This window comes from Eretmochelys imbricata, chromosome 16 (genome assembly GCF_965152235.1).
Source record: "Eretmochelys imbricata isolate rEreImb1 chromosome 16, rEreImb1.hap1, whole genome shotgun sequence".
NCBI lineage: Eukaryota > Metazoa > Chordata > Testudines > Cheloniidae > Eretmochelys > Eretmochelys imbricata.
The window spans coordinates 14289027-14314781 of NC_135587.1; the positions used below are offsets into that span (position 1 = coordinate 14289027).

The 25755-nt window shown below is 44.6% G+C and overlaps 1 protein-coding gene across 1 annotated transcript; it reads right to left on the minus strand.

The window, feature by feature from the left end:
• Nucleotides 1-994: 994 nt before the first annotated feature.
• URM1 (ubiquitin related modifier 1) lies at nt 995-24632 on the minus strand. The gene is made up of 5 exons (XM_077836074.1): nt 24513-24632; nt 17292-17362; nt 3502-3583; nt 2141-2189; nt 995-1231 (listed from the first exon to the last, which is right to left on the minus strand). The coding sequence occupies exons 1-5, from the start codon at nt 24545-24547 to the stop codon at nt 1163-1165; spliced, it is 306 nt and encodes a 101-aa protein (XP_077692200.1). The 5' UTR covers nt 24548-24632; the 3' UTR covers nt 995-1162.
• Nucleotides 24633-25755: the final 1123 nt, after the last annotated feature.

Sequence of the window (25755 nt, forward strand, 5' to 3'; positions counted from 1 at the left end):
TAGATTTCTGCAGCAGTTTTTGATGCGCAAAGCCAGGATGGCTGGTGCGTACCTGCTCTGCAGCAGTTCTGGCTCCACATCTCTGATGCTGAAAACCACATTCAATGCAGTTCTTACACTTCTGCTTCCCATCTCAGAAACGTGATTCACTGCACCAGATTTTATAGGCAGAGGGCCTGCTTCTCTACTGCCTTGCATGTAGCGTAGTTATTTGCACTTGGGTGGGTGCTCCAGTCTCATCTGCCAGTGTTTTACCCTCCTTTGTACAGATTTGTAAACATTAGGAAGTTAGAATGGTGTTTCACACCCACTTTGCACAGATGTAAACAGTGACAAGATGCAGGTGAGGGGAGAGCCAGGCTCTAATAGGTGTCTACACTGTAATCAAAAACCCACAGCTGTACCGGAGCAGTTGGGTTGGTGAGGCTCAGGCTACAGGGCTGGTTAATTGCAGACTGAGGCTGCAGCTCGAGCTCTGGGACCCTCCCACCTCACTGGGAACTGGAGCCTGAACATCGATACCACAATTAAAAAGCCCCTTAATCTGGTCCAGCTGTGGGTTTTGAATTGCAGTGTAAACACACCCTCAGGGTACATTACCATCCACTCTCCACCTCATGTGAAGACACAGCTAAAAACCTCTTTTCCTTCTTTCCTGTATTTCACATTTCCACTTATCTGCTAACGTTGCAAGGCATTTTGGGATACAGTTCATATGAAAGGCACTCCACCAAATAAATGTCCCATTGAAAGAAACACAACTATTGCAGGCAAGGCAAAGTCTGCCCATCCTTGCGCTGAAGCGTAGCCACAATTCCCCAGATCATCTTTCTCCAGGCACCCCCCACACACTTAAACTAATTTTCAGCACCTAGTCCAGGAGTCCTTCCCTCATGGACCCAGGAATAAAAAGTGACCAAGTGCAACAGCAGTTTCCCATCACCTATGTACCTGGGATTGCAGACAGGAGAGGTTAAAGTAGAACCAAAGGATGGAAGTGCCTGAAGTGCATGCCAGACCAGTCACTGGCATGGGCTTTATTTGTACGCCTAATGACAGTGTAAATGATTTGCCATGGCTTGTAAGCGAGGCACAGACAGTTCAGAAGTCATGAGGGTTCTCCCCCAGTGTTTTTGTTTTATGTCCTTGTGTCTTCCAAGAGTCAACCACCATGCAACGTTGAGATGAAAACCACATTATCCTGGTCCTGGAGTTTATAATCCAGCTCGCCCTGCAGGTCAAGAAAGAATGAGAAATGGTTTAATAGGCATTTCCAAACAGAGACTGCAAAAGAAGAATGTCTTATAACAGATGCCAGAGCACTAGGGACTACAGAGGGTTACTTCTAAGAAAGGCAAGGTGGAGTAGACAGGAGAGGGAGCTCTCATACATTCACTGTCATGGGGAAGTGCCACTCTCAGAACGGACTATTATATCTGCAGACTAGTTAGTGACTATTTATGGTGTGTGATGCTGGGCTGAGGGGGAAGACATTAGCCTGTTTGCCTAGGCCACATCTGCACTAAAAAATTAATCTGACCCAGCTACGATGCTCTGGGGTGTGAAAAATCCACACTCCTGAGCAGCATAGTTAAGCCAACCTAACGCATGGTCTAGACAGCACAAGGTGGACAGAAGAATTCTTCCCCGCTTTAGTGCAGACATAATCCTAGTGCAGCAAAAACTGCAAGAGCCAGCTTAGCTTGTTCTACCTCAGCATGCTTCTTTAGCTCACCTGAGCATGGTCTTCACCTCCCAAGCACGCACCTTGTTATAATCAATGGCTCTTACAATTGCCCAAGGCTGTGAAGCAATGTTGGTGCCCCGCTAAGCAAGTGATTATCTCAAGCATGGGTGACACACCAGCTGTGGGCTTCACTCCTCTGGGAACTGAGTTGAAGGTCAGGGAGTGTGGGTGATCTTCTGGGGGACTGACTGGTGGCTGAGCCTCAGCAGGTTAGATAAAGGCTCCAGGCTTTAGAACAGCCACAGCCAGTACAACACATGGAAGAACTCCTCCCTCCCATTGCCCACTACTAGATGCTTAGCTTGGGGCAAGAATCTAGAATAGCTTCCCAAGAACATCCACAAATCAGGCAGAGCAACATAACAAAGAAAATAAAACTGAAGTAGTACAGACCATTAGTTCCCAGTCTGCATCATTGATGAGCACCAAAATTCCTGGCCGCCTGCAGAACACAGAGAAGTTGTCAGGCAATAGGATTGCTAAAAGCTGCAAGGAGTTACCACCACTGGCTGTTAAAAAGCAGACCACAGGCAGTCTTGTCTGTGAAGCTGATGTGAAAAGGGAATCATAGCACAGAGGTGGAAACAGGGACAGGCAGCGCCCTTTCTAGATCAAATAAAGGGGAAACTAGATTGATCCCAGAGCTCATTTGAATCAAAAGACACCATTCATGAGAAGGCTCTGAGATGACTCCATTTCAATACCACATAGAAAAGCCAGGTAATTAAAGCCCATGCACTGCAATCGAGTGCAGAGAGGTCAATTCAGAGCTAAGGAAAGCAATTGTAGTGCCCCGCTAAAGGTTGTAAACACCCAGGATCAACTCAGAGCTCCTGATTAGAGGCAAAGGGATTCCCCTTCTTTGATCTTCAGTGTCCTGCAATTGTCTCTCCTGCTACCCGGGGACCTGGCACATGCTTCAGCTCACAGAGACCTGTGAGGAATGTTAAACACCCCAACCTCCATTCTGCAGCTGGGAATTGCCTGCACAGCACATTGTGCTCCATTTCTTCTGGCCTTTTCCAATGAGATTGGCCCCATTTTAAAAATAAAATAAATTTCCCAGCAGATCTATTTGTTGGTGCTTCTCAGAGTGACTTATCCAAGCCCAGTGATGTGAACAGAGATTGCGCTGTGCAACACAGACACACAGCCAGAACAGGGGGATGGTCTACTTGCTAAAACCTCAACCCTGCAATCTCCACACAATGCCAGTACTTGAGGTGACAGGGAAGGGAAGGAGGCCGTGAGTGCAGGGAGACCTTGTGCTGTGGGTCATGAGGAGACAGACATTTTGTGGAATTGGGTTGGGTTTAGGTTCAGAAGGAGCTGGAGTTCTCATAGTCAGACCTGGCAAAGAGCACAATCTGGATAATTCTCTAGAATATTAACCCATCTCCCTCTACCACTTTGCACTTGCATAGTCCCTGTCATCCAAGGAAATCAATGCCCTTTAAAAAGAAAGCCTCCTATCCCTCCTTCGTGGTAGTTTTTATCCTTGTTTTACAGATAGGAATAATGAGGCACAGAGAAGCTAAGTGATCTGCCTTTGGTCATACAGCAAGACAACAACAGAATTGACCCTCTTTCCCTATTCAAGTCAATGGGGTATCCTCTTCTGTGTCATTTCTTCTAGAATATGCCATATTTCAACTGATATAACTTTCTTCCCGCCACCAGCAGTAACATACATGCCCTCTGCACTGGGACTTGCAGATGGAAACATGAGCAAAGTCTTTAACATCTGTACTTACACGGTGTCCCCCTGAATAAATAATTCTGGTCTCTCTTTTAATAGATTCTGTTTGATCCACTTTAGCAGGTTTCTGATGTCCCCTGAAAGGAGAGAGGATGACAGTTTATAGACTAGCTTCCTTATCAGCACCAAATATCCACTGCTGTTTCACAGGAGTGCAAATACCAGGGTCCCAGCCCTCACTCTGCAGTTAGCAGAGATGCCATGCTCTTCCAGGGTCTTCAAGGGAATAACAGAAGGGATCCTCAAGAACCCACCCAGATCAGCATCCACCAGGAAGGGGCATCTCTTTTGTTAGGAGGCACACACCATGCACGCTCACATCCCCATATACAGAGTTGGTTGGACATGCAGACCTGACCACAGAAATTGCAAAAAGCCTCTCACAGTTAATGGAACAGGAATCAAACATTTAAATTGCAAACTTTAAATGGTTAGAATTAAAACAATACAAGCGTGAAGATGAGGAATTCAGTAGTCTCAATGAGGACGACACAAGAAGCTAAGTTTGAAGCTTCTAGTGTTGGCTGTCTGAAGCAAGTACTAAAATGGATTGAACACACATGGTAAAAAAGTGTCCCCCTTTCCCCTCCCCACACAAAATGGCGGCATAACTCAAAAGTGGCTGAATTGATTTCACTCAAGTCTCCTAAAAACATTCACCTTTGGGCTGCGACAGGCATGGATACTTGCATGGCGTGTAAGAATTTGTTTGAGAAATTGAAGAGGAAACTAACAAGTGGGTTAGAATGTGACCCTCCCTGGAACAGAGTAGCAGCCGTGTTAGTCTGTATCTGCAAAAAGAAAAGGAGGACTTGTGGCACCTTAGAGACTAACAAATTTATTTGAGCATAAGCTTTCATGAGTTATAGCTCACTTCATCAGATTTTCCACTGCATGCATCCAATGAAGCGAGCTGTAGCTCACTAAAGCTTATGCTCAAATAAATTTGTTAGTCTTAAGGTGCCACAAGTACTCCTTTTCTTTTTCCCTGGAACAGTCACTTTGATAGACACATGCAGGATACAAACAGACGACTATATTTGTAAACGTCTGCTCATTTTGGGCATCCCAATAAGAGACATCTACATCCCGGGGCTGGCTTTGTGTTTGTTAAGTTTTGAAGTGCAGAACACCCACTTTGGCAAGGGAGCTCAGTGGGAGATGTGAGCATTTGCCACCTTTGAAAGCCAGGCCCAGGATGTCTGAAGGCAGGCTGGCACTTTTGAAGGTTTATACTTTTGAAAACGTAACCCCCATAAGACATAGGCAAACATCCATGAATATATAGACATGCATAAACAGAAATGTTAGAGGTAAGCGTAGTTCTACTCAAGCCCTTTATAATCTCCTTTGGCATCCCACCTTCAGCTTGGACCCTCTGCTCCCCCACCACATCCCCACGCACATGCTTTGTTTGATAGCTTCTTTATTAAAGCTCAGCCTTTATCTTTCTATTTCAGTAGGTGACAGGAAGGATTTGTCTTCATGTAAAAGGAGGAGGAGACACTGCTAGCAGGTTTTTATAGTAACAATTTTACTTTGTGAGGCAAAAACAATTTCTTTAGTGATAGCATCAGTTAATTTCCTATTGGAGAGGGGAGAAGCGTCAGAGGGAGAGAATAATCCATTGCAGAGTTTGGAGAAGCTGACAAATTACAACGTGGCGTTCTCCTGCATTTGCCTCTATATTTCACTGTTCCACAATCCACTTCATCATTCTGAATCTACAATCAGTTATTCTCCCAGGGCTCCTTTAAAGAGCCTTTTGAAAGCCCCCAAAAAGCTTTATTTGTTTCAAAGGCACAAGGAAGTGTTCCCAGTGCACAAATCCACCTATCAGATATAAGGGCTTGAACCCCCTCTAACTGTATCAAAGGGAATAATGGGATGTATTTGCACATCTCTCTGTGGGTTATAAATGGTTCCTAGTCACTGTAAACATTTTCACAACCCTCTTTTACAGGCTGAGCTAAAATACTATTTTTGGTGCAGTTGTCACATGACTGATCCATGAAATAAATACCCTTGTAATGGGGTGACTCAGTCTTTGCACTGTGTCAGCACATTGTGTTGTGCTGTCAGGGAAGCTCCCTGGAATAGAGCTTTGTTTCTTTACAGTAAACCTGCACAGAGGTAGGTGCTGTCTTTCACATTTGTGACTCTCCCCACATGAAGAATAAACTCTACTCTGCTGTAAACAGGTGTAAGTCAGTTACAGGGAATGGAGATACACCTTCCCAAGGAAAAAAATCCCCATCCATTGCAAGTTGAGTGCATCTCCTCCAGAGGATTCCTTCCATTTTTTCCTCTTTCACACATCCTCTATGGCCCTATGTTGCTGGCTTCCTCTAAAGCAGTGGGACGGATGTATTCTAGGCGACCAGAGGGGATTGCCTAGAGAACCATGCCAAGTGATGCTGCCTCTCAAAACTGGGCAGTTTCCATCATGAAGGGAAGATAGTTTCATGGCAGCAGATTGCCCTGTACATTGGATCTTCACCAACGGTCAGAACGGGGATTTCTTTTTAATCAAATATCATTTAGAGAAGTTTAGTTTAGCAGCATGGAATATACTATCTACCAAGGTGACCACTTCCCTGGAGACAGGGAGCAATAGACAGACGGCATACGGGGCAGGTCAGCCAGCCACCAGAACAAGAGCGAACGAATGATGTCAACCTTCCACTGAAAAATGAGGCTGCAACGTACAGCCCCCAGGAGCTCACCCCCAAACTGCTTTCACTCTCCATCACTATGAAATGCCAGCCAGGGGATGAGAATGAGAAACATTCCCACAGGAGGAGGAGGAGTGCAAAAGGGAAAACCATACCCACCACAGCCACACTATGAAGGGCCTTATACTTGTAAGCAATGCACTTGCATGAGGGCACAAAACAATGAGGTAGATGATAGAGTAAACAGCCTCCTTCTCCGGGGCCCTTCAGGACAGATCGTTTAAACACAAGCACAGTGCATCAGGGTTGGCAATTTCCCAGGAAACATGAGTTTAAGACAGGGCACTGGTCTGAATACCGGCTGAAACCCAGTTTAAAACGGGAAACGGAGAAAAATAATTGCATCAGCATCCAGCAAGTCCAGCAAGCACAGAATGAATCTTTTCGTCCTTTGGATACAGCTATTCAAAACTGAGGAATAAGCTTGGTGTATCCACTACTACATCACAGCTGGTCTTCTGCTACAGAATGCTGCATGGCCAAAGGGGTTGGTAATCTGCAACTCTGCAGGTCTTCGACTGCCTAATGCTTCAAGCCTACAACTCTGCATATTGTTGTTTTCATCTCATACATTTTTTGAGATGTATTTATAGAATATTGAAAACTGAAATATCAAGCATGACATGTATAACATCCTTGAGAAAATACCAAACCAAAAAGGTACAGACATTCTGATGTTCAGTATTGGAATTACATATTATGTCCACTGCAGTTTTACTTTATTTGTACGACCTAAATTAATCTACGAATCTACTACCTTTTGGAACCACAATTCGAATATGCAGCTAAACCTAATTGTAATGTAGTGTACATTAATTAGTTTTTAAAATAGAAAATGCCTTAAACCGGAACTAATTAGTTTTTCCCAGGGCAGAAAAAAAAACCCAAGATTTTACCAGGTAAAAGCCACACCATCCCTGCACTCCGCCAGCTGGACAGAGGATAGCCACCCAGAAGAAGCTTGCAATGTGGTGTGGCTGGCTTATTTCAAGCCTGTACTGGAAGATTCCCCCCCACCCTTCCACAATAAATACATTATTTTCAGCCCCATCTGTGCCTTCAGTTACAGAGCCCAGACAGCTTGCACCCACACACAGAAAAACACTCACACCAACACCCCCCCAGAAGTCTCACACATGTGCATAGGAGAACTATACAATCTGGAGAAATTAATGCAACCCCACGCTCTGAGTGTCCATAGCCTCTGTTTGCCAGAAGCTGGGAGAGTGCGACAGGGATGGATCACTTGATTATCTGTTCTGTTCATTCCCTTTGAAGCACTTGGCATTGGCTACTGTTGGAAGATAGGATACTGCGATGGACCATTGGTCTGACCCACTATGGCCGTTGTTATGTAAGCTTTCCCTCCCCATTTATTTTTTGGCTATCCCCTCAGATCCGAAGGGCAATGTAACTCTCACTCCTTCTCCAAATCCTATCTCAAGACTCACTTCTTTCAGCTGTTCTTCCAGCACTGAATTCTGCTCCTGCCCTCGTATTTATCTTTGCTCCTCAAAACTACCAATAATATAATTTAAAGAATGAAAAATGACAGATCCAAGAAGCATGCACAGACAAAATACAAAAACTGAATAAGAATACTTAGATTGCAAGGTCTTTTGGTTGTTCTGCATTTGTACAGGGCCTGGCACAATGGGGTCCTGGTCTAATGGGGTCCTGGTCTAATGGGGTCCTGGTCTAATGGGGTCCTGGTCTGTGATTGGAGCTCCTGGACTCCCAAAAATAATAGTGTGCACATCTAAAGCACAAGTCCTGCTCTTTTATTATCACAACCCTTATCTTTCCTACAGCAACCCCCGCTTTTTGTTACACCAGCTGTGCTATGTATAATTTGGTTTGTAAGCTCCTCGGGCTAAGGTCCTGTTTGTCTGTAAATCACCATGCAAGTGTATGGATCTGCAGAAATAATCAATTGGAAGGAAAGCCAGTTAAACTGACCACCCCCTCCTGTCCACCGCCAAGCTGAATCCTCACCACTGGGACACCAATTTTATACTTTATCTAAACTGCTTACGAAAGTGGACCCACATCATCAGAACAGGAGTATTTAATATTTACAGAAGGGCAATTTCACAATGTATGCTGCCCCTTGGAGGTGACAGATCACGTATTTTGTGCAATGGCAACTCTGTGTTGCTTATTGAACATTATACAATAAAAATAATGTTAAGACATAGGAAACTGGATGGCTCAGAGGATTGCTAACAGGATCTTGAGCTGTTTTCCTTTAGTTCACCACTTTAAACCCAGTCCACTTAATAATGACCAAGATTTGTTACCATCATATGGCCTCAGTGAAATTACTTTAGTAGTTTCAGTCCAGTTCCCAGCAGACAAATATCCAGACCATAAAACCCACCATAACTGCCAACAATGGGGCCAATCAGTGCTAATCTCAACAGAGGTGCCAAGGGCAGAATGGGCCACAGCAGCTGAACTACCCTCTGACCTCAGAGGACGTCTCTGCAATTTGGGGTTGAAGAACAATGGTGGGGAACCCTGTTTCTGTTCTGTGGACAGAGAGAACTCCGTCTTCAGGGCTATCAACCCAGTGCCTTTCACCAGCACAATATTCACAGGAACATTCTGAAGTTCATAGAAAAGCCAAGACAAAATAGCAAATGTGAGTGAACTGACCGTTCAAGTGCCTCATGGGGGCTGAAAGCCGTAGGGTCACTGTATACGCACAAAACGAACAGCCCAATGGGAAAGAACAGATCCACGAAAATGAGCATATTTTCAGTGACACAAAGCCACTTGCTTGTCATGCAAGTGGACAGGATGTGAGAGCTGCAGTGAGCATATACCCAAATCCCAGGCTTGTTTTTAACCCACACAAGCTGCATTATAAATATCCCTGAATGTGGCTGAAAGATCTGCATAGTCTCCAGCTTGGTCTCCTCCAAAGTCTGATCTGCCATATCTAACTTTTCTGTCAGGAAGAATCAGCTGAATGTCCTCTTAGAGAAAGTAATGTGGGACTCCATCTGCGTGCTGCCTTGTACAAACACCTGGGCTCATTTGCACCCTCAGAACCATAGCTGAAACCTATAGATCCTTCCCTGCTCAATAAAACCTCCTGGGCCTGACGGATTCATCAGTGATAACTCAGCATAGAACGCACTCGCTGTAAGCAGAGAGAAACCAGTCATGGCAGGCAGGTGCCTGGAATAAGAAACACAGGGCCAGCTTTTTGCTGCAAAAGCTCACCAACCAGGTAAACATGCAGGAACCCAAACGTTGCCTGAAACACATACTCGCTGATCTTGCACTAACGTAATATCAGTGAATGTGAAAACACAGCCCTCCACTAACAAAGAAGCTGTACAAACACACAGAGGGCTGTGTGTGTGTGTCACTGGCAGATTTACACACACAAATACAACATACGCATATCGGCACCTCCCTCATACATTAACAAGCAGATGCATGATCCAACCCTCCTGCTAGGGCTTCCAGAGGGTGTATTTTCAGAAATATCCTTATTTTAGGTGCAGAACAGGAAGCCTATTTCAGAAAAACAGGGGACTCTTAAGGCCTAGATACTGGTCAGTTCTTTTCTGGTTTGTAATAAATAAGATGTACGCAGACCTGCTCACCAAGAGGTCAGTGTTGCAACAGCACAGCCGGTTTTCTCGGGCTGCCTCGCAGACACCTCCCCAAGGGGTACCATTTCTCTGACCCAGAATAAGATCATTTATCATACTGACCACGGCTGAGCTCCAATTTGTTGAGGTCACTAAATCTGGCCAAGCTCCATCCCACCCACATTCTCAGCCACTGGCCTGTAACCATGACAAAGTCCCCTCTTTGCGTGCCTCTTCTATCATTCCCTCTGGGAAGAGAATTTGTAACCCCTTTGCCAGGTTAGGTGGCTTATTTTTCAAGATATAAAAAAATCCCCAAAATACACCACTCAGGCAGGTGAGTGCCTTGTCCATTTTACTGAATTCTAATTAGCACAAGGGCCACATGTTATGAAAGGGCCCATTGTAAAAATGGACAAGGGGTTTCTCAGGCTAGTTAATGTGCAAAGTGAACCCCCAAAGCAGATGGCAGGGTACCATAAGCTGCAGCAGAAGGCCTGGAATGGCTTATATAAGCAGAATCAGAGGACAAGGGTTAAACTCTGGCTACATCTACACTCAAAGCGCTACAGAGACACAGCTGCACCGATGCAGCTGGCCTCTGTAGCGCTTCTGGTGAAGATACTCTACGCCAATACTCTCCAGTCTGCTTAATTACTCCACCTCCCACAAGCAGCGGTAGCTATGCTGGCAGGAGAGACTCTCCTGCCGACAGAGTGCTGTCTACACCAGCACTTAGGTCGGCTCAGCTGACATCGCTCCAGGGTGTACCGAAGTAAGTTCTAGTGTAGACAAAGTCTCAGACTCAAGGCATGGTAACTCTGCATGGTGACCACAGCAAGGCCGAGAGACATTTCGAATCTGTTTTCACTGACATCTTCCAAGCCATTTCTGACATTTATAGGAGAATAAAAAAAAAGACTCCAATTTGGATTCTATTAACAGGGAGCTTTTAGTGACTTTGGTCAAAGAGAGAATCCAGATACTGGAACCATCAGCTTCTGTCTGTTAGAAGATAATGCCTGGGTCCTGGGTTTTTCTTACAATCACCTGGCAGAGAGATAACTCTCCCTCCCTCCCTGCCACCGCTTTTAACTGGAAGGGAGGGTCCATATTAGTGCTTCCTCCATTCCCTCTTATCCACAGCACAGGAAGAGACCAGATGCTGTGTTCTTCCATAACCCTTCTGTTAGCTAGGATGGAGGACCTCAGTCCTGGGCCCTGCATTTGGATGAGTCCTGGGCCCTGTCGGTCATCAGGAACATGTGGATCATGGGATTTTCTGTCAGCTCTTGTAAACTAGAAGGGAGCACTCAGATCCCGGATCTCACATTCCCTCCAGTTAGCTGGTAAGGAGATCACAAGTTCAAAGCCTCTTCAATCCCATTTGCCAGCCAGCAGCAAATCGTCAGATCCAAAGTGCTTCCATCAGTTCCTCTCATCTCTAAAGGGACCCTGATCTGATCCTCTGCGTAAAGCTAATCCCGCCACACTGCCGAAATCGGAGTTTCTAATCTTACAACACCCAATGCTATGGTCACTTAAGGCTTCTGAATAAATGCCAGTGCACTAAACTGTCTCTTTTTATTAGGATCATGGATCACTAGTAGTGGTACATGGTCCAGTCTCTTGTTCAAAATTATCTAAGGAAGGAGTTAAGGAGAATCTTACTAAAAGAAGGGACAATAGTTGGTGATTGTATTCAACAGGCAGTGAAGGCTGGATTAGGAATCAGAGAAGTTAGAAATGATGACCAGGGCTCTTCTAGTTTCTCTCTCTACTAGTCCAGGATTATTTCCTATGGAAGATTGTTTAGGGCTTTGTCCAGTCTAGTTTTAAAGGGCACAGGGAATGTGGTGCTTCCTCCACATTCCATGGGGGATTGTGCCATAGCACGCAAAGTTAGGAATTTTTTACCAATAGCCTAAATTCTCATTTTCTTAATTGCATCCTATCAACCCTAGTTATACAATACTGCATCACCCTAACTATAACCTCTTCCTGACATAAAGAAGTTGGTGTTCCCACCTAGCCACAGATACCCCATCTATTTCTCCACTCATCTATTCTGCATAACCTGGAATTGTTGATGATTAATGTGTGTAAGCCACTCAGGCAAATTCCCTGACAATTCAAAGAAAGCATTACTAAATGCAGACAGAGTCCATTTTAAATCCACTGTGGAAATGAACTTTCCTCTTACACACATTTCCCTACTGTGTTGGGAAAGAAACAGCTGAAAGAGAGGAAACCTAACCACTAACAGCACAGACTATGTGGAATTATACATCCAAGACTCACTGCCCATGGAGGAATGTAACTATTCATACAGAAAGACTGCAGAGGGATCCCTCTGGTTCACACTTGCCCTGGCAGCATCTATTTATACAGAAGCCTGTAGAGGGACTCCCCTGGTACAGGCTCAGTCTGGCACTGCCAGTTGAGCAAGACAGTTTCTTGCCCTGACTCCTCAGCCTCTTCCCATCACCTTTAAGATCTAGTGATTTGTTTATGGCTTGAACAGGATTAGTGGGGGAAAATAATTGATGTCCCATTCAATTGCTATTATGACTTTATTCGTCTGCAATACAAAAGCCACACAATTATCTGTGCCAGTCCTCGCCTCTCATTTTCAGCAGTTACTTTGCTAACGTTATATTTTCATATACAGCAAGGACCATTAAACCAATCCCCACCCCCCCCCACCCGAAACACCAACCTCCTAGGCCTTCCTTGAAAGGGGAAAAGAAAGAGCGCGAATGGGGGAAGGGGAGGAAGATTTACAATTGAATGGAGATAAGAATGGAGCAGTTTGTGGGATAAAGGGGCTGCAGAAAGAGCTTTACAGATGTGCAGAGGGACTGCGTCTCATTGTTTAATTAAGCAGAAAGTGGCTCTTTTGAAAAGCAATTTTGCACAGGAGCTCTGAGCTCAGCAAAGAGCTCCTGTGAGTGAGGGCAGGAGGAGAAAGGAACAGCTGGCACCCTGAACCGTGTGAAACGCATGCTAAGCAGTTTAAAGGGCCAGGAACCTCCTCATCAGCCTATGCTCTGCTGCCATCCTTTAAACAGTGGTGTCATGACAGCAAATACCACCAAGAGAAAAGGAGTGAGGGGTGGGGGTTGGGTGGTAGGGGATCGAAAGGTTATCCTAATAGGTGCCTGTGCAGGAGCACACTGGCTGGGAAGGACAGAAAAGCAAGGCTTTGTTATCAGAGGGATTTGGTCACACAGAAGAGAGATGGGCTTCTCAGTGCCTGGGAAGTTCCTTCTACAATGAGTCTGGATTAATCTGATCCATGGCAGAGGGTTAACGCAACTCCCATTACATTAAGCCTAGTAGGAAAGCACTAAGGTGACTCCCACAAGAGAATTTTAATTTTTCAATCTTTCCTTCTAACAAAAAAGACCTACAAATGAATCCGCTCAATCGGCCCCCTTAAAAATGACACACCCACTTCACTGGGACAACTGCCAGGACATACTGCATACCAGTGATTCAATGGGGGAGATGGCACAACTAGGCAGAACAGATTAAAGGACCCATCCACACAGTCCAATCTACCCTGGCAGGGACGTATTAACGAGGCTTGGTAAGCCAGTCAACTGACTAGTCAAATTATGTCAATTGGCTGCCTATTACTTGACCATGGTCAAATATTGCCAAACATTCCAACAAGAAAGCCCTGATACAGACAGTGGCCTACCTTTTTATTGCATCTTGGCGTTCTTTCATTTTTTACAACATTTCATTTAATTTTTCGGAGTTAAAATAACTCCAGTAACTCGTTTTTTGTAATTAGGCAAACGTATCGAAGCCTAAGCCTAAACCTATTGGAGACCACAAAGTCTTACTCTTTTTTGTGACTGTTAGTACTATTCTAATAAGCCATTGCTTTAAAATATTTGACTGGTCAATTGACCAACCATTTCTGAAAAAAGAAAAGGAGTACTTGTGGCACCTTAAAGACTAACCAATTTATTTGAGCATAAGCTTTCGTGAGCTACAGCTCACTTCATCGGATGCAGTAGCTCACGAAAGCTTATGCTCAAATTGGTTAGTCTCTAAGGTGCCAAAAGTACTCATTTTCTTTTTGCGAATACAGAATAACACAGCTGTTACTCTGAAACCTGACAACTATTTCTAGACTCGTCAAATGCCCAAACTGAATACTAATGGCACAGTGCCCTGATAGTGTCCTAATATGGATCTCCCCTGACATAGGAGATTTGGCTGTGCAGACTGGCCTTGTGAAAGAGGGGTCTGGGAGTCAGGACTCCCAAATTCTAATTCTACCTCTATACGAACAGGAGATGCTCTCTCTAGTAAGTCACATTACCTCTGCACTTCAGTTTTCCCCATCAGTAAATATATACTTAACTAGCCCATTGGGGTGTTGCAAGGAAGAGAATATTCACATAGTCCTTTGAAGATGGAAAATGGCATGTCAGGTGGTTTGGAAGGATTAGTTTTTATTTATTTTAATGTCTGTGGATTAAGTCAACAATTATTTATTTTTTAATTTGACAAAAACTTTACCCTACCAGAAATATTTTAAACATTAAATTTCAAAAAATTGAGAGAGAAGTTAGGAGTAATCAACTCAGCAATAAAATCATTCCAAAATACTGATTTCTTATTAACAGCCAAATTTTATCACCACTATTATTTTGTACTTCTAGACAACTGGTGCCATCTTGTACGCTCAATTCTAGCTATCTTCCTGGCACTCAGGTACCACATTTGGGTCTGACTATCCCCTAGCCTACTCTATCTGAATGATTCTGTTCATACATTGGGGAGTGAGTGGGGGAGTGTATGTCCCCGTCCCTCTTTTGAGGTGCTGAGACTAATGCCGACTGATTTCAACAGCAGTGAAGAGCACTCAGCACCTTGCAGGATCAGGTGCTTGGACTGTAAATCCCTCGTAACGTTTCCTGTGTCTCAGATAGCACCATGCACAGTCAAACTCAACAAATATGTTATTTTAATTCCCCCCCCCTCAAAATTGTGATGAACAATGGATTTTTCCCCTGTGAGATTTTGAGCAAATGGGGAAAATATACATATGATTATTGAAACTTACGGATTAAAATTTTATCCTTCCAAACCTGTGAATGCCAAGTACTCTAACACATCTAGAAGCTTCAGATTGGTCATTACTGCACACAATTGACACTTGGAACTTCTGCTCCAAAAGTAGACTCCTGCCACTTAAAGGAAAAATTTTCATGATCGTTAGCAGTGCAGGGCCTATGAGACAGAGTTGAGCAGCTCCTTGCACAACATCCAGAGCCTCTTTAATCAGTGCTCTCACCTGAGCATACAAGATCCAGTAGTAAAAACGCTGCAGTGAGTTTTTCTACTTACTCTTAGCCAACATCATGGATTTGAACCTGTGACTCTGCTGCAGGGGTTAAACGATGCTCGTTATTTTCCCATCCTTCCAACAGAGTCAATTAAATTCTCATGACCATAGACAAATCCAACACTGTAAACCCAAGTGGGATGGAGGAAGGACCTCAGACATCACTAGCAGCAGCATTCATACAATGCTCTATTTGATTGTCGAAGCACGTGGTTAAATACATTACTGTGGTTTGTTTCAGGGGGATACTGCCAAATACATTTTCATAGTTTTTATTTAGGGTTTCTTTTCTTTATGCTTCATTGTTTCTAATAGCGCCTTCGATGCTTGAAATTAAGGTTTACTTTCTGAGCCAATTTAATCCTCTCTCCATGTGACATATCTCCTTCGCTGTCCTCTCCCACCTAGCAATGTTTTTTATGCAGAATAAGTCAAAAGAGCGAGCTCCTTTAGTTTCTCTTTATCAGCATGATCAATGAGTTTATCAAAATTGTCAGCATAATTCTGGGACAAAGGTTCTTATTTAACTTGTGCTCTTCTTTCTGCATGGATCTGCAGCACCTGAGAAAAATACGATATGGTCTCACATAAAGTATGGTGATATGTGTACACATACACACAACACACAACCCCCTTTTTTGGGGGGGATATGTTCCTCAGGGGCAACATGATAAAAATCTCTACAAACCCCAGATAGCAAAGACAGCTGCTGCCACGTGGCTCCATACATGGCCTGCGGTAGTCCCATTTGCAGCTCCCTCCCATCTGCCCTCTTTAACCTCCTCCAGACCCTCTTCCCTCTGGCCACTTAACACAAGAGTAGAAAGGGAGAAAAATCTTCATGTGTACATTAGCCAGGTTTAGAATCCAACCACATTTTCACCTCATGCCTAGAATCAGGAGATTAGCGTGTAGTAATCTCACTAATTAAATATAAAACCAATTTTTATAATGCAGAGAGCACTATCCAGGGCAAATTTGGAGCACAGACTATTTTATTCGTTTATACGTTCTTACGTATTTGTTCACCTAGCTCCCCATCCCCCTGCATCTGGGTGTTATACAAAATGTATACACAAACAATTAAATATAGTTGGGCCCAACGTCCCAGAGAGAAGCAGTTGCTCTGCAAAAAGAGGGACAAAAAATAACAACAACCCAAGAGGAAAGGAAGAGCAAGGGATGCCAAAATGGCCAAAAATAAACTTGACTAATAAAAATCAGTTAAAATGGGATGATCCTAGTATTCATGAGATCTGTATTGTTTTTCTTCAGTACACTACGACATGAACATATGGTGCAAAGTAAGTGACTAGACAAGAAACATGGTGAGTTTGTTAATTCTTTAAATACACAAGGCCCAGTGATGCAGCCCTTACTCAATTTGGAATATACCGGTTGCTAAAAATCGCACTGCAAATGAAGTGTGGGCAAGTCTAGAGGGGAGGAAAATCGTAATCAGAATGATGTTGATATCCCGAATCACTAAGGAAATACATTAATGTTGTATAATCACTGGAACAGTCACTGGTCACTCAGTCTAGCAGTGTTTTGTTTTTTATTATATGCAGGACTGAAAAGAGGATGTCCTGCACATAAGGCGAGCATAATTTTCAAGCCCTAGCTTTGTCATGCTTGTCTGCATGGTTTAAGTATATTCAGTTGTTTTAAATTAAAATCAAGAGAGCGATATGCCTATATAAGCACAGAGAAAACTGGCTAACAGGCAGCTTCATGGACAGACCAGGGAGAATACACTTCATGAAAATATTTAGAGGCTGCTGGGTATTAACAGCATTCAGAGGAGAGGGCAAAATTTTTGAAGAAAGGAACTCACTTTGTGGTTGCCTGGAGGATGGGAAAGGTGCTCAGTCTATTTATGTTTTGTATTTACTTTGAGGGTTAACTATTGTCTGCCAAGCTAGCCAATCAATAGCAGCATGGCTGAAACTGCCCTAAACCACGTTGATTCCAGTTGTAAACTGAACAACTGCTGTACAAACTTACTTTCCTTTTCACACGCATTTCATTTGCTGTCATGCTTTCAACTTATTTGAAAAGCTCTAATACTCACAAGGCTCTGGTTGACAGGGCAAGGTCACCTGATGTTTTTTAATGCCATCAAACAAGAGCTCTGCTCCACCTCTGAAATAAAAAGAGAATGCACAACTCATTCTTTGTTTTATTGTCCAGAAGTTATAAATGGGGTAGTTTACAATGCAAAAAATTCAGAACAAACACAAAATGGAACTGATTGTATTTCAAGTAGGACCATTGTCTGTCTGTTTTTGTCTATTTGGACTGTAAGCACTTTGGGGCAGCAACTGTCTCTTACTATTAGTTATCTGTATGGCTAGCTATGGACCAGGACCCATTGTGCTAGGCACTGTACAAAACAGAGGACAGAAAGATGATCCCTACATCAAAGAGCTGACAATCTGCTTGTTTAGTGCCTAGCATAACAGGGCCTCAAACTCAGTTGGGCCTCTAGACAGTAGTGTAATACAATTATATTAAAAACTCACAGACTCTAATACCTTGCCCTTCTATAACACTTTTCTAAGGATCTCAAAGTACTTTACTAACCTCAAACCTCATAACACCCTGTGGAATAAGTATTATCCCCAGTTTAAAGATGGGAAGAAACAACTCATACAAGGTCACACAGCAAGTCAGAGGCAGAGCCAAGAGGATAATCCTGGAGTCCCAGCAGTTCCCTCTTGGTCTATCAACTACATAAATCGCTCTCCCAAGCATTACAGCAGAAACATATGCGCAGTGTGAGTAGCAAGCAAAACAAGGGACTTTACATGCAAGTTGCACAAAATATCACTCACCACATGCTCCACCCTCTGTACTTCCTCCCTGTTGAAGAGGCCAGTTCAAAGTCTCTGTCCTGATATTTAAACACTCCCAGAGATATCGCCTCTCCTTCTGCGACCATTATATTACAATCCGCCAGCACAATTAAAATGCTGACCAATAAACAGAGCCTTGTGAGCTTAGGAGGCAGAACTTTATCAGGAGCTGATCCCAGACTATAACAATTTTGGGATTTCAATGGGATTTGGGTACCTAACTCCCTTAGGCCTATGAAAATCCCAGGCTAAATGCAAAAAACTCATTTCTGTGGCTTAGACTTCCCTCAAACTCTCCTGTGAAGAAAGTATGATTCTACTTTACAGCCCCGATCAATTAATTTCTTGAGAATACAGGATTGTAAGAACCCTCTGTACGAAGAGGGTTACTGAACTGGACCAGGAATCCGGGCCTTATTCCTGAATCTGCCACTAACTTCTTGTGTGTCACCAATTTCCCCATTTATAAAATAGCGGGCAATTAACCATCTCAGTAAAGTGTTTGAGGCTTTATTGTTTATGAAGTGCTCTGTGCTGAGGAGGACTCTAAGACAGACCCGTGGGACTGATTTGATGACTCATTGTCATAGTGGCACCTCACTTGAAAGCACTGATATATATTTGAAGGGGCAACCCATCTGAAAAGGCAGAGATTTTGGCTTTGCTGCAAAGGCACCAAGAGGTATTTTCCAGCAGGCCAGGACTGACTCACGAAATGGCCCATGAAAACAACATTGAAGGACCTCAGCATGCACCCAGCAGAGCACACCAGACAACTGGTAAAATGCAGGAGAAATTTTGTAAGGAAATAGCAGGCATGCTGAAAATGGGAAGAACAACAGAGTCTAACAGTCCCTGGCTTCTCTAGTTACGGTCCCTGAAAAGGAGGAGGAGAACAAAAGGGTTGTGTGTTGAGTACAGAAAGCTTAAGGATGTCTTGGTTCCTGATGCATACCATTTACCCAGGATCAACACCACACTAGACACCATAGGCAGGGCAAGGTTCCTGAGCCTCCTAAATTTAACAAAGAGGTATTGTCAAATTCCTTAAACACTGAAGTGCAGGGGAGAAGAAAAAAAAATCTGCCTGTGTTACTGATTGAGGACTTTTTGAGCTCACAGAGTTACCTTTTGGGTTAATCAATGCAGGAGCCACATTTCAAAGTCTGGTGAATCACGCATTAGCTGGGTTACAGGAGCTTGCTTGACCCTGCATAGATGACATTGCCATCTTCAGCAATTCGTGGTCAGATCATAAAAACCCAGTTGGGAATTGTGCTGAAGAAGTTCAAAGACGCTAGTGTCATGGCAAAAATGTCCAAGTATAAAATGGATGCAGCCAAAATCCCTTATCTAGGAGGACATTTGGAAGAGGGGGCCAGATTTGCCCAGATCTATTGAAAGTAGAATTCACTATTAACTGGCCTGTACCAGAAACCAAAACATAAGTTCAGACATTTATAGGCTTGAAGAACTATTATCACCAGTTTATGGAAGGATTTAGCAACAGGGTGTCTGCTATCACAGACCTGTGCAAAAGAGAAAACCTAACACGATGCTGTGCACAACAGCCTGTCAGAAAGGCTGTGATAAGGCAAAGAAAATCCTAAAACCTATTCTGGCCAAACCAGATTTTGACAAGGAGTTTGAACTGTGCACCACCGCTTCCGACACAGGCCTGGGAGTGGTCCTGACGCAAGCAGGTGAAAACAATAAAAAGCATCCTGTTGCTTTCCTGGCAAACAGAACTCCTCTGTCATAGAAACCAAATGTTATGCAATTGTGTGGGCGGTCAAGCAGTTAAGGCCTTACTTATTTAACAGGAAGTTTAGGGTCCTAACAGCCCACTCTCCGTTGATACAGCTACACAAAACAAAAGGTATCAACTCCAGACTGAGACACTGGGGCTTAGCAATACAGCAATATGAGATGAAAACTGTACATATTAAAGGCAAAGAAAATGTGGTGGCAGTTGCACTGTCCAGGCTAAAGGGCTCCAAGCTGATGCATATGGATTAGCTAGGGCTGATCCTACTGCAGTAGTGTAAGAAGGGAGGTGTGACCCAGGGACCTCGATGTCAACTGACAGAGGGGATGCATGTGGTTTTACAGGGATCTACTGAATCTGGTACATACATAATAATTTACCAACGGGTGACATGTAAGGTGTCTACCAAAAACCAGTAGCTTACTGGTCATCATAGTCATTGCATGTATGGACAGGTAATATTTAAGATGTTGTATATCTATACTGGAAATTATGTTCTTAAAGCCTTGAAGTTAAAAGTAAGCCACCAGCTGGTGACAGGCCTTGAACAGATTTTGTTCAGACAGGTAGCTGGCAGGATATACTTTTCTCTCTGTCTGGTCAAGTGTATTGTGCACTGTATTTATTACAATGGAGGCTTATTTGCATTACTGAGCCGGATATTAGTCAAGAGATTGCAAAATACAAGAGCAGAGAGCTGTAGGAAAAAACTAAAACAGCAGTGGGGTATCCTGTTTATGAGTAAAGACAATAATTTAGGGGTATAACTGGGGTCCTGAGTTACACCCTAGATAATTCACTGAGGAAATGAACTGTCATTGTGTTCGATCTTATGAAAGGAGGTCACAACGAACCCAGCTGGAAAACACTGCAAAGACTCTGGGTGAGCTAAACTTCACTAAAAAGGAAATTAACTTGTTAAAGAAGTCTAGGCTCTAGAATGCATATTACGATTTTATTTTACATGTAACTTTGTTTTCAATACTTTTACTTGCTACTTCTCTAACCTCTATTTTTGTTAAATAAACTTTTGCTTATTTTCACTATAAACATATCTAAGTGCTATGCCATTTTAATAGTGGAGCTGTGATCTAATGTGTAACTAGTAAGCGGAGGGATGCTGTTCCTTTGTGAGCAGTGAATGTCCACTGGAACAAGGGCTGGACACTCCAGGTTGGAGAGTACCTAGCGCTAACCTGCAGAAGGACAGCAGAGTCTGTGTAGGCCAAGAAGGGAGTGCTCATGTTGCCAGTGGAGTCAGGGAGCTGACTCTAGGCAGACGCAGACAAGGCTTTCTCATGCTAAGGGCAGGTGGTAGTGAGCTGCCTCACAACCGTGGGTATGTCTGGGAAGTGTCACAACATTATATAACAAGGAGTCTGGTGACACCTTAAAGACTAACAGATTTTTTTGGGCATAAGCTTTTGTGGGAAAAAAAACACTTACCCATGAAAGCTTGGGCCCAAATAAATCTGTTAGTCTTTAAGGTGCCACCGTACTCCTCGTTGTTTTTGTGGATACCGACTAACATGGCTATCCCCTGATACTTAACATTATACAAGTGCAACATTGGACAATATATGCTACTGACTCAGTTCTGCTTTGTGAGGCCAAGAATTTAAGAACTACGTGCCTAAATAAAGATTCAGACACCTAAGTATGAGGTTTCAGAGTAACAGCCGTGTTAGTCTGTATCCGTAAAAAGAAAAGGAGAACTTGTGGCACCTTAGAGACGAACAAATTTATTAGAGCATAAGCTTTCGTGAGCTATAGCTCACTTCATATGAGGCTTGATTTTCAGAAATGGTGAGCAAGCAGCAGCTCCCATGGAACTCAAGGGAAGCTAGCCAGTTCATCACTTTTGAAAAATCAAGTAATTTAAACCCCTAAATCCTTAAACTTTAACACAATTTTTAAAATCTTGGCATGAGTCATTCTGCCTGAAGTATAGGCGCTGCTAGAGGCTCATGCCCTACCAGTATTGAATTTGGAAGATATTTGATAATGGATTCATCAAATAGGTTCATAAAAACTACCAAACTCTGTGCAGACACCATTTAATCCTTGGAAAGATTCTCAGTCTTAAAACGCAGAAAATATTTTATAACTTTTTTACAACTGAGATGTACAAGTATGAGTCAGATACCTTGTATGTCCTACAACAATGTAGATTGAAAATTGTCTCAAAAAAGATATTTTAAAAGCAAACATGTGAATAACATGGAAAATATTGAATCTACATGTGACTGAGTCCCTTTAAATCCAATATCTAAAAATATCACACTAGGAGTTTTTCTTGGCTCTGCTATGGAAGAGCACAACAGAACCTTTGTTATGCTCTCAGCAGTGCTACTTATCTGCAGTGACACTCCTAAAGACTGCTCTGTTGGTGTTCTTCCACCAGCTCACAAAAAAATGGAAGCAGCAATTATTAACCTTAGCTGAGATTCTTGTAAGAGAACAAGTCACAGTAATTATATGAAAAACATTTTTTTTTATGTAACGAAAACAAGGTCACACTGTTACTGTAGAAATGTAGATGGAGAGATAAGGTCCTTCTGTAATGCGCTAACTGTGGAGAACTCAGCTGTGATTTACACATAGAGAGCTCATTTATGCATTTCCAAGGGAAGCAAAAATGCTTCTTACTCTTCTGAGAACTAGGAGAGTTACTGCAGCTGGAAGTGGGGAAAGATTGAGGAAGGACCACTTACAGAAATGAGCATTTAAAGGGTTATGAAGATTGCGTATGTGTATAGGGATGGGGAAACCAAACAAAGCCTTTTAGCTTTTGTAAGAAAAGACTTAACAAAATGTAAGACCAAGACAAATGTTTTCACAAATGTTGAAAACTGACCTTACTGGTTTCAGAGTAACAGCCGTGTTAGTCTGTATTCGCAAAAAGAAAAGGAGTACTTGTGGCACCTTAGAGACTAACCAATTTATTTGAGCATGAGCTTTCGTGAGCTACAGCTCACTTCATCAGGTTTACTTTGTCTGAGCTAAAAGAACTGCAAAAAGCAAACAGTATAAACATTGAAAAATAAATATAAAAATTATTTCAATTTTAATCAATTTACTATCCCAAAGGAAAAGGAAATGATTTATAATCTATTTTTGACATTCACAATGGGATAATCCATCAGTAAAAACAACCTCCCTCCCATTGTTCAGCGAGTGAAGAACAGGAGTTTTCTCTAGGGTAAGGCCATCTCAGTAATCCTGCCTGTTAACTGTGGTATCAAATAAAACAAACAAAAACATTTTGGGGCAACTGTACCAGTCTACTGAACTAAGACCTCACTTGTACCCAACACCTCCCGCTAAATTGTGCGTGCTCTAATTTGACGTAGTCCTTGGGCAATTACAAGACTGAGGACTTTAACAGTGAAAGACAGTAATTGGTACACAAGAGCCTACAAAACTAAATGGGAGGTAGAAAGCAGTGACCAACAGAGAGGCTTGTCATTAACATAGGAAGGAGGAACAGAGTAAATGTTACAAAACCCTGAAATATCAGACCTGGTACTTATTGAATCTTGTTTTAAAATAAATTGTAAATGCCTCTGAACAAGTTGTGTGTCTTCCTGTGTTTTTACAGCACCTAGATCAAAGGGTGCCTTGTGTGCTACAGTACAAAATGAAACTACAGCAAAGCTTCAGAACTGTTTTTGTAAAACATGTTGCCTTATCTCTGTAAATGTGTTGATTGTTTAACATAATTTGTCCTTTTGCCAACAATGAATGATGACAGAAGTCCTAAATTTTCTGAAAACTCTGGATAGTCACATGTTAATTACAACCCACTCAACCCATTCCTGAAACCCCAGTGCCTCTCTCACATCTGCTTTCCTCATTGATTAGTGCAGACCAGCTCCCATCCTAGCTAGTCCCTCATTGTGGATCCCTTTAAGGCACATTTTAAAGCCTCTCCTTCTTGTGATGGCCCCCCATATGTGTTTCAATAGGATATTTAAAATCCTCCTGATGAAAGTTGTCCCATCTAGAAAGCATTCCCTGAAACTAAGTTTCTGAGAGACAAAAAATGCTTGGTCTAGAACGACACCTTGCTCCTAAACAGCAGGACAGACGATCTCTATTTTTCTTCTCATTCCCATTGTGAAAAGCATTCTAGTCTGTGCTCCAAGGCAGTGACCACACACCCAACCATAGTCCTTATCCCTCCAAAACCCAGTAACCCCCTAAACTCCTACCCAATCCGCATTATCGACTCTAGTGCCAGCCTCGTTCCCCAGCCCTGCACTATAATCACCCTAGATGTTGGGCCCCCTGCACCACCTCCAGAGTCCCACCCCCACCCGGTGCCGTGTTTTGTGCCCCAAACCCTCACGCTTCCTCCACTCTTCCCCCACGACCCTATGCCAGCCCCCTAACCCCAGGGTCCGCCTGGTCCCCCGGACCTGCTTGCCGCAGCCTCTAGTACATTGGTCTCGCCACCTGCCTGCACCAGTCCCCCCCACAGCTCCAGACCCACCAGGCTCTATCTCCGTGGCCAGCCAGCGTGTCCGCGGACCTCCTAGTCCACCCCACGGCCAAGCACCCACAGGAGCAGCTCCCACTGCCGCGAGCCCCAAACGTCCCCAGGGCACAGCCGCTCTAAGGACCCCTGCTCCAGCCTCCAGGCCCCTCGCTGCAGCCCCTCACTCACCCAAACTCCACCAGCAGGGACATGGGCGCCGCCATCTTGGCGGAGGGGAAGCACGAAGCTCAACCCGGAAGTTCCTCCTCACTTCCGGCTACCTGGGGTTGCGTAGCAGCCGCGGCGGCGCGGCGGCCTTTGAGGGAGGGGATCCGGGTGGGAGGGCGGAGCCAGCGCCGGCCTTGAGAGGGCGGGGATCGCGAGTTTAAACCAATCAAAGGGCGGGCGCCGGAGCTGAGCCCCGCCCCTGGGGCTGGAGCCTGCGGCCTGTCATGTGGCCGGGGCGGCCTTTGCGATCCTGAGGCTCCAGGAGCTGGGGCTTTGGGGAGGCATAGAAACTCAGTGGTACCATCACTGTGCACGCTCACGGGGCGCTGATACGGGGCTGTCCAGCGCCAAAGGCAGAGCTGGGGCACATGGCCCCCTGGTACCCAAAGGCAGAGCCCCTGGGGGTGAGGGCACGTGGCCCCCTGGTACCCAAAGGCAGAGCCCCTGGGGGTGAGGGCATATGGCCCCCTGGTACCCAAAGGCAGAGCCCCTGGGGGTGAGGGCACATGGCCCCCTGGTACCCAAAGGCAGAGCCCCTGGGGGTGAGGGCACATGGCCCCCTGGTACCCAAAGGCAGAGCCCCTGGGGGTGAGGGCACATGGCCCCCTGGTACCCAAAGGCAGAGCCCCCGGGGGTGAGGGCACGTGGCCCCTGCCACCCAAAGGCAGAGCCCCCGGGGGTGAGGGCACATGGCCCCCTGGTACCCAAAGGCAGAGCCCCCGGGGGTGAGGGCACGTGGCCCCCTGGTACCCAAAGGCAGAGCCCCCGGGGGTGAGGGCACGTGGCCCCTGGTACCCAAAGGCAGAGCCCCCGGGGGTGAGGGCACGTGGCCCCTGGTACCCAAAGGCAGAGCCCCCGGGGGTGAGGGCACGTGGCCCCTGGTACCCAAAGGCAGAGCCCCTGGGGGTGAGGGCACGTGGCCCCCTGGTACCCAAAGGCAGAGCCCCTGGGGGTGAGGGCACGTGGCCCCCTGGTACCCAAAGGCAGAGCCCCTGGGGGTGAGGGCACGTGGCCCCTGATACCCAAAGGCAGAGCCCTGCAGGGAGGTGAGGGCCGAGGGCTCCCAAAGGCAGAGCCCCTGAGATGAGGGCGTGGGCCCCCAGCACCTGAAGGCAGAGCCCCAGGGGGTGACAGTATGCGGTCCCATGGCATCCAAAAGCTGTCTGCCAGTGTAGCATACCAAGCCTAGTTCAACTGGGCCCTG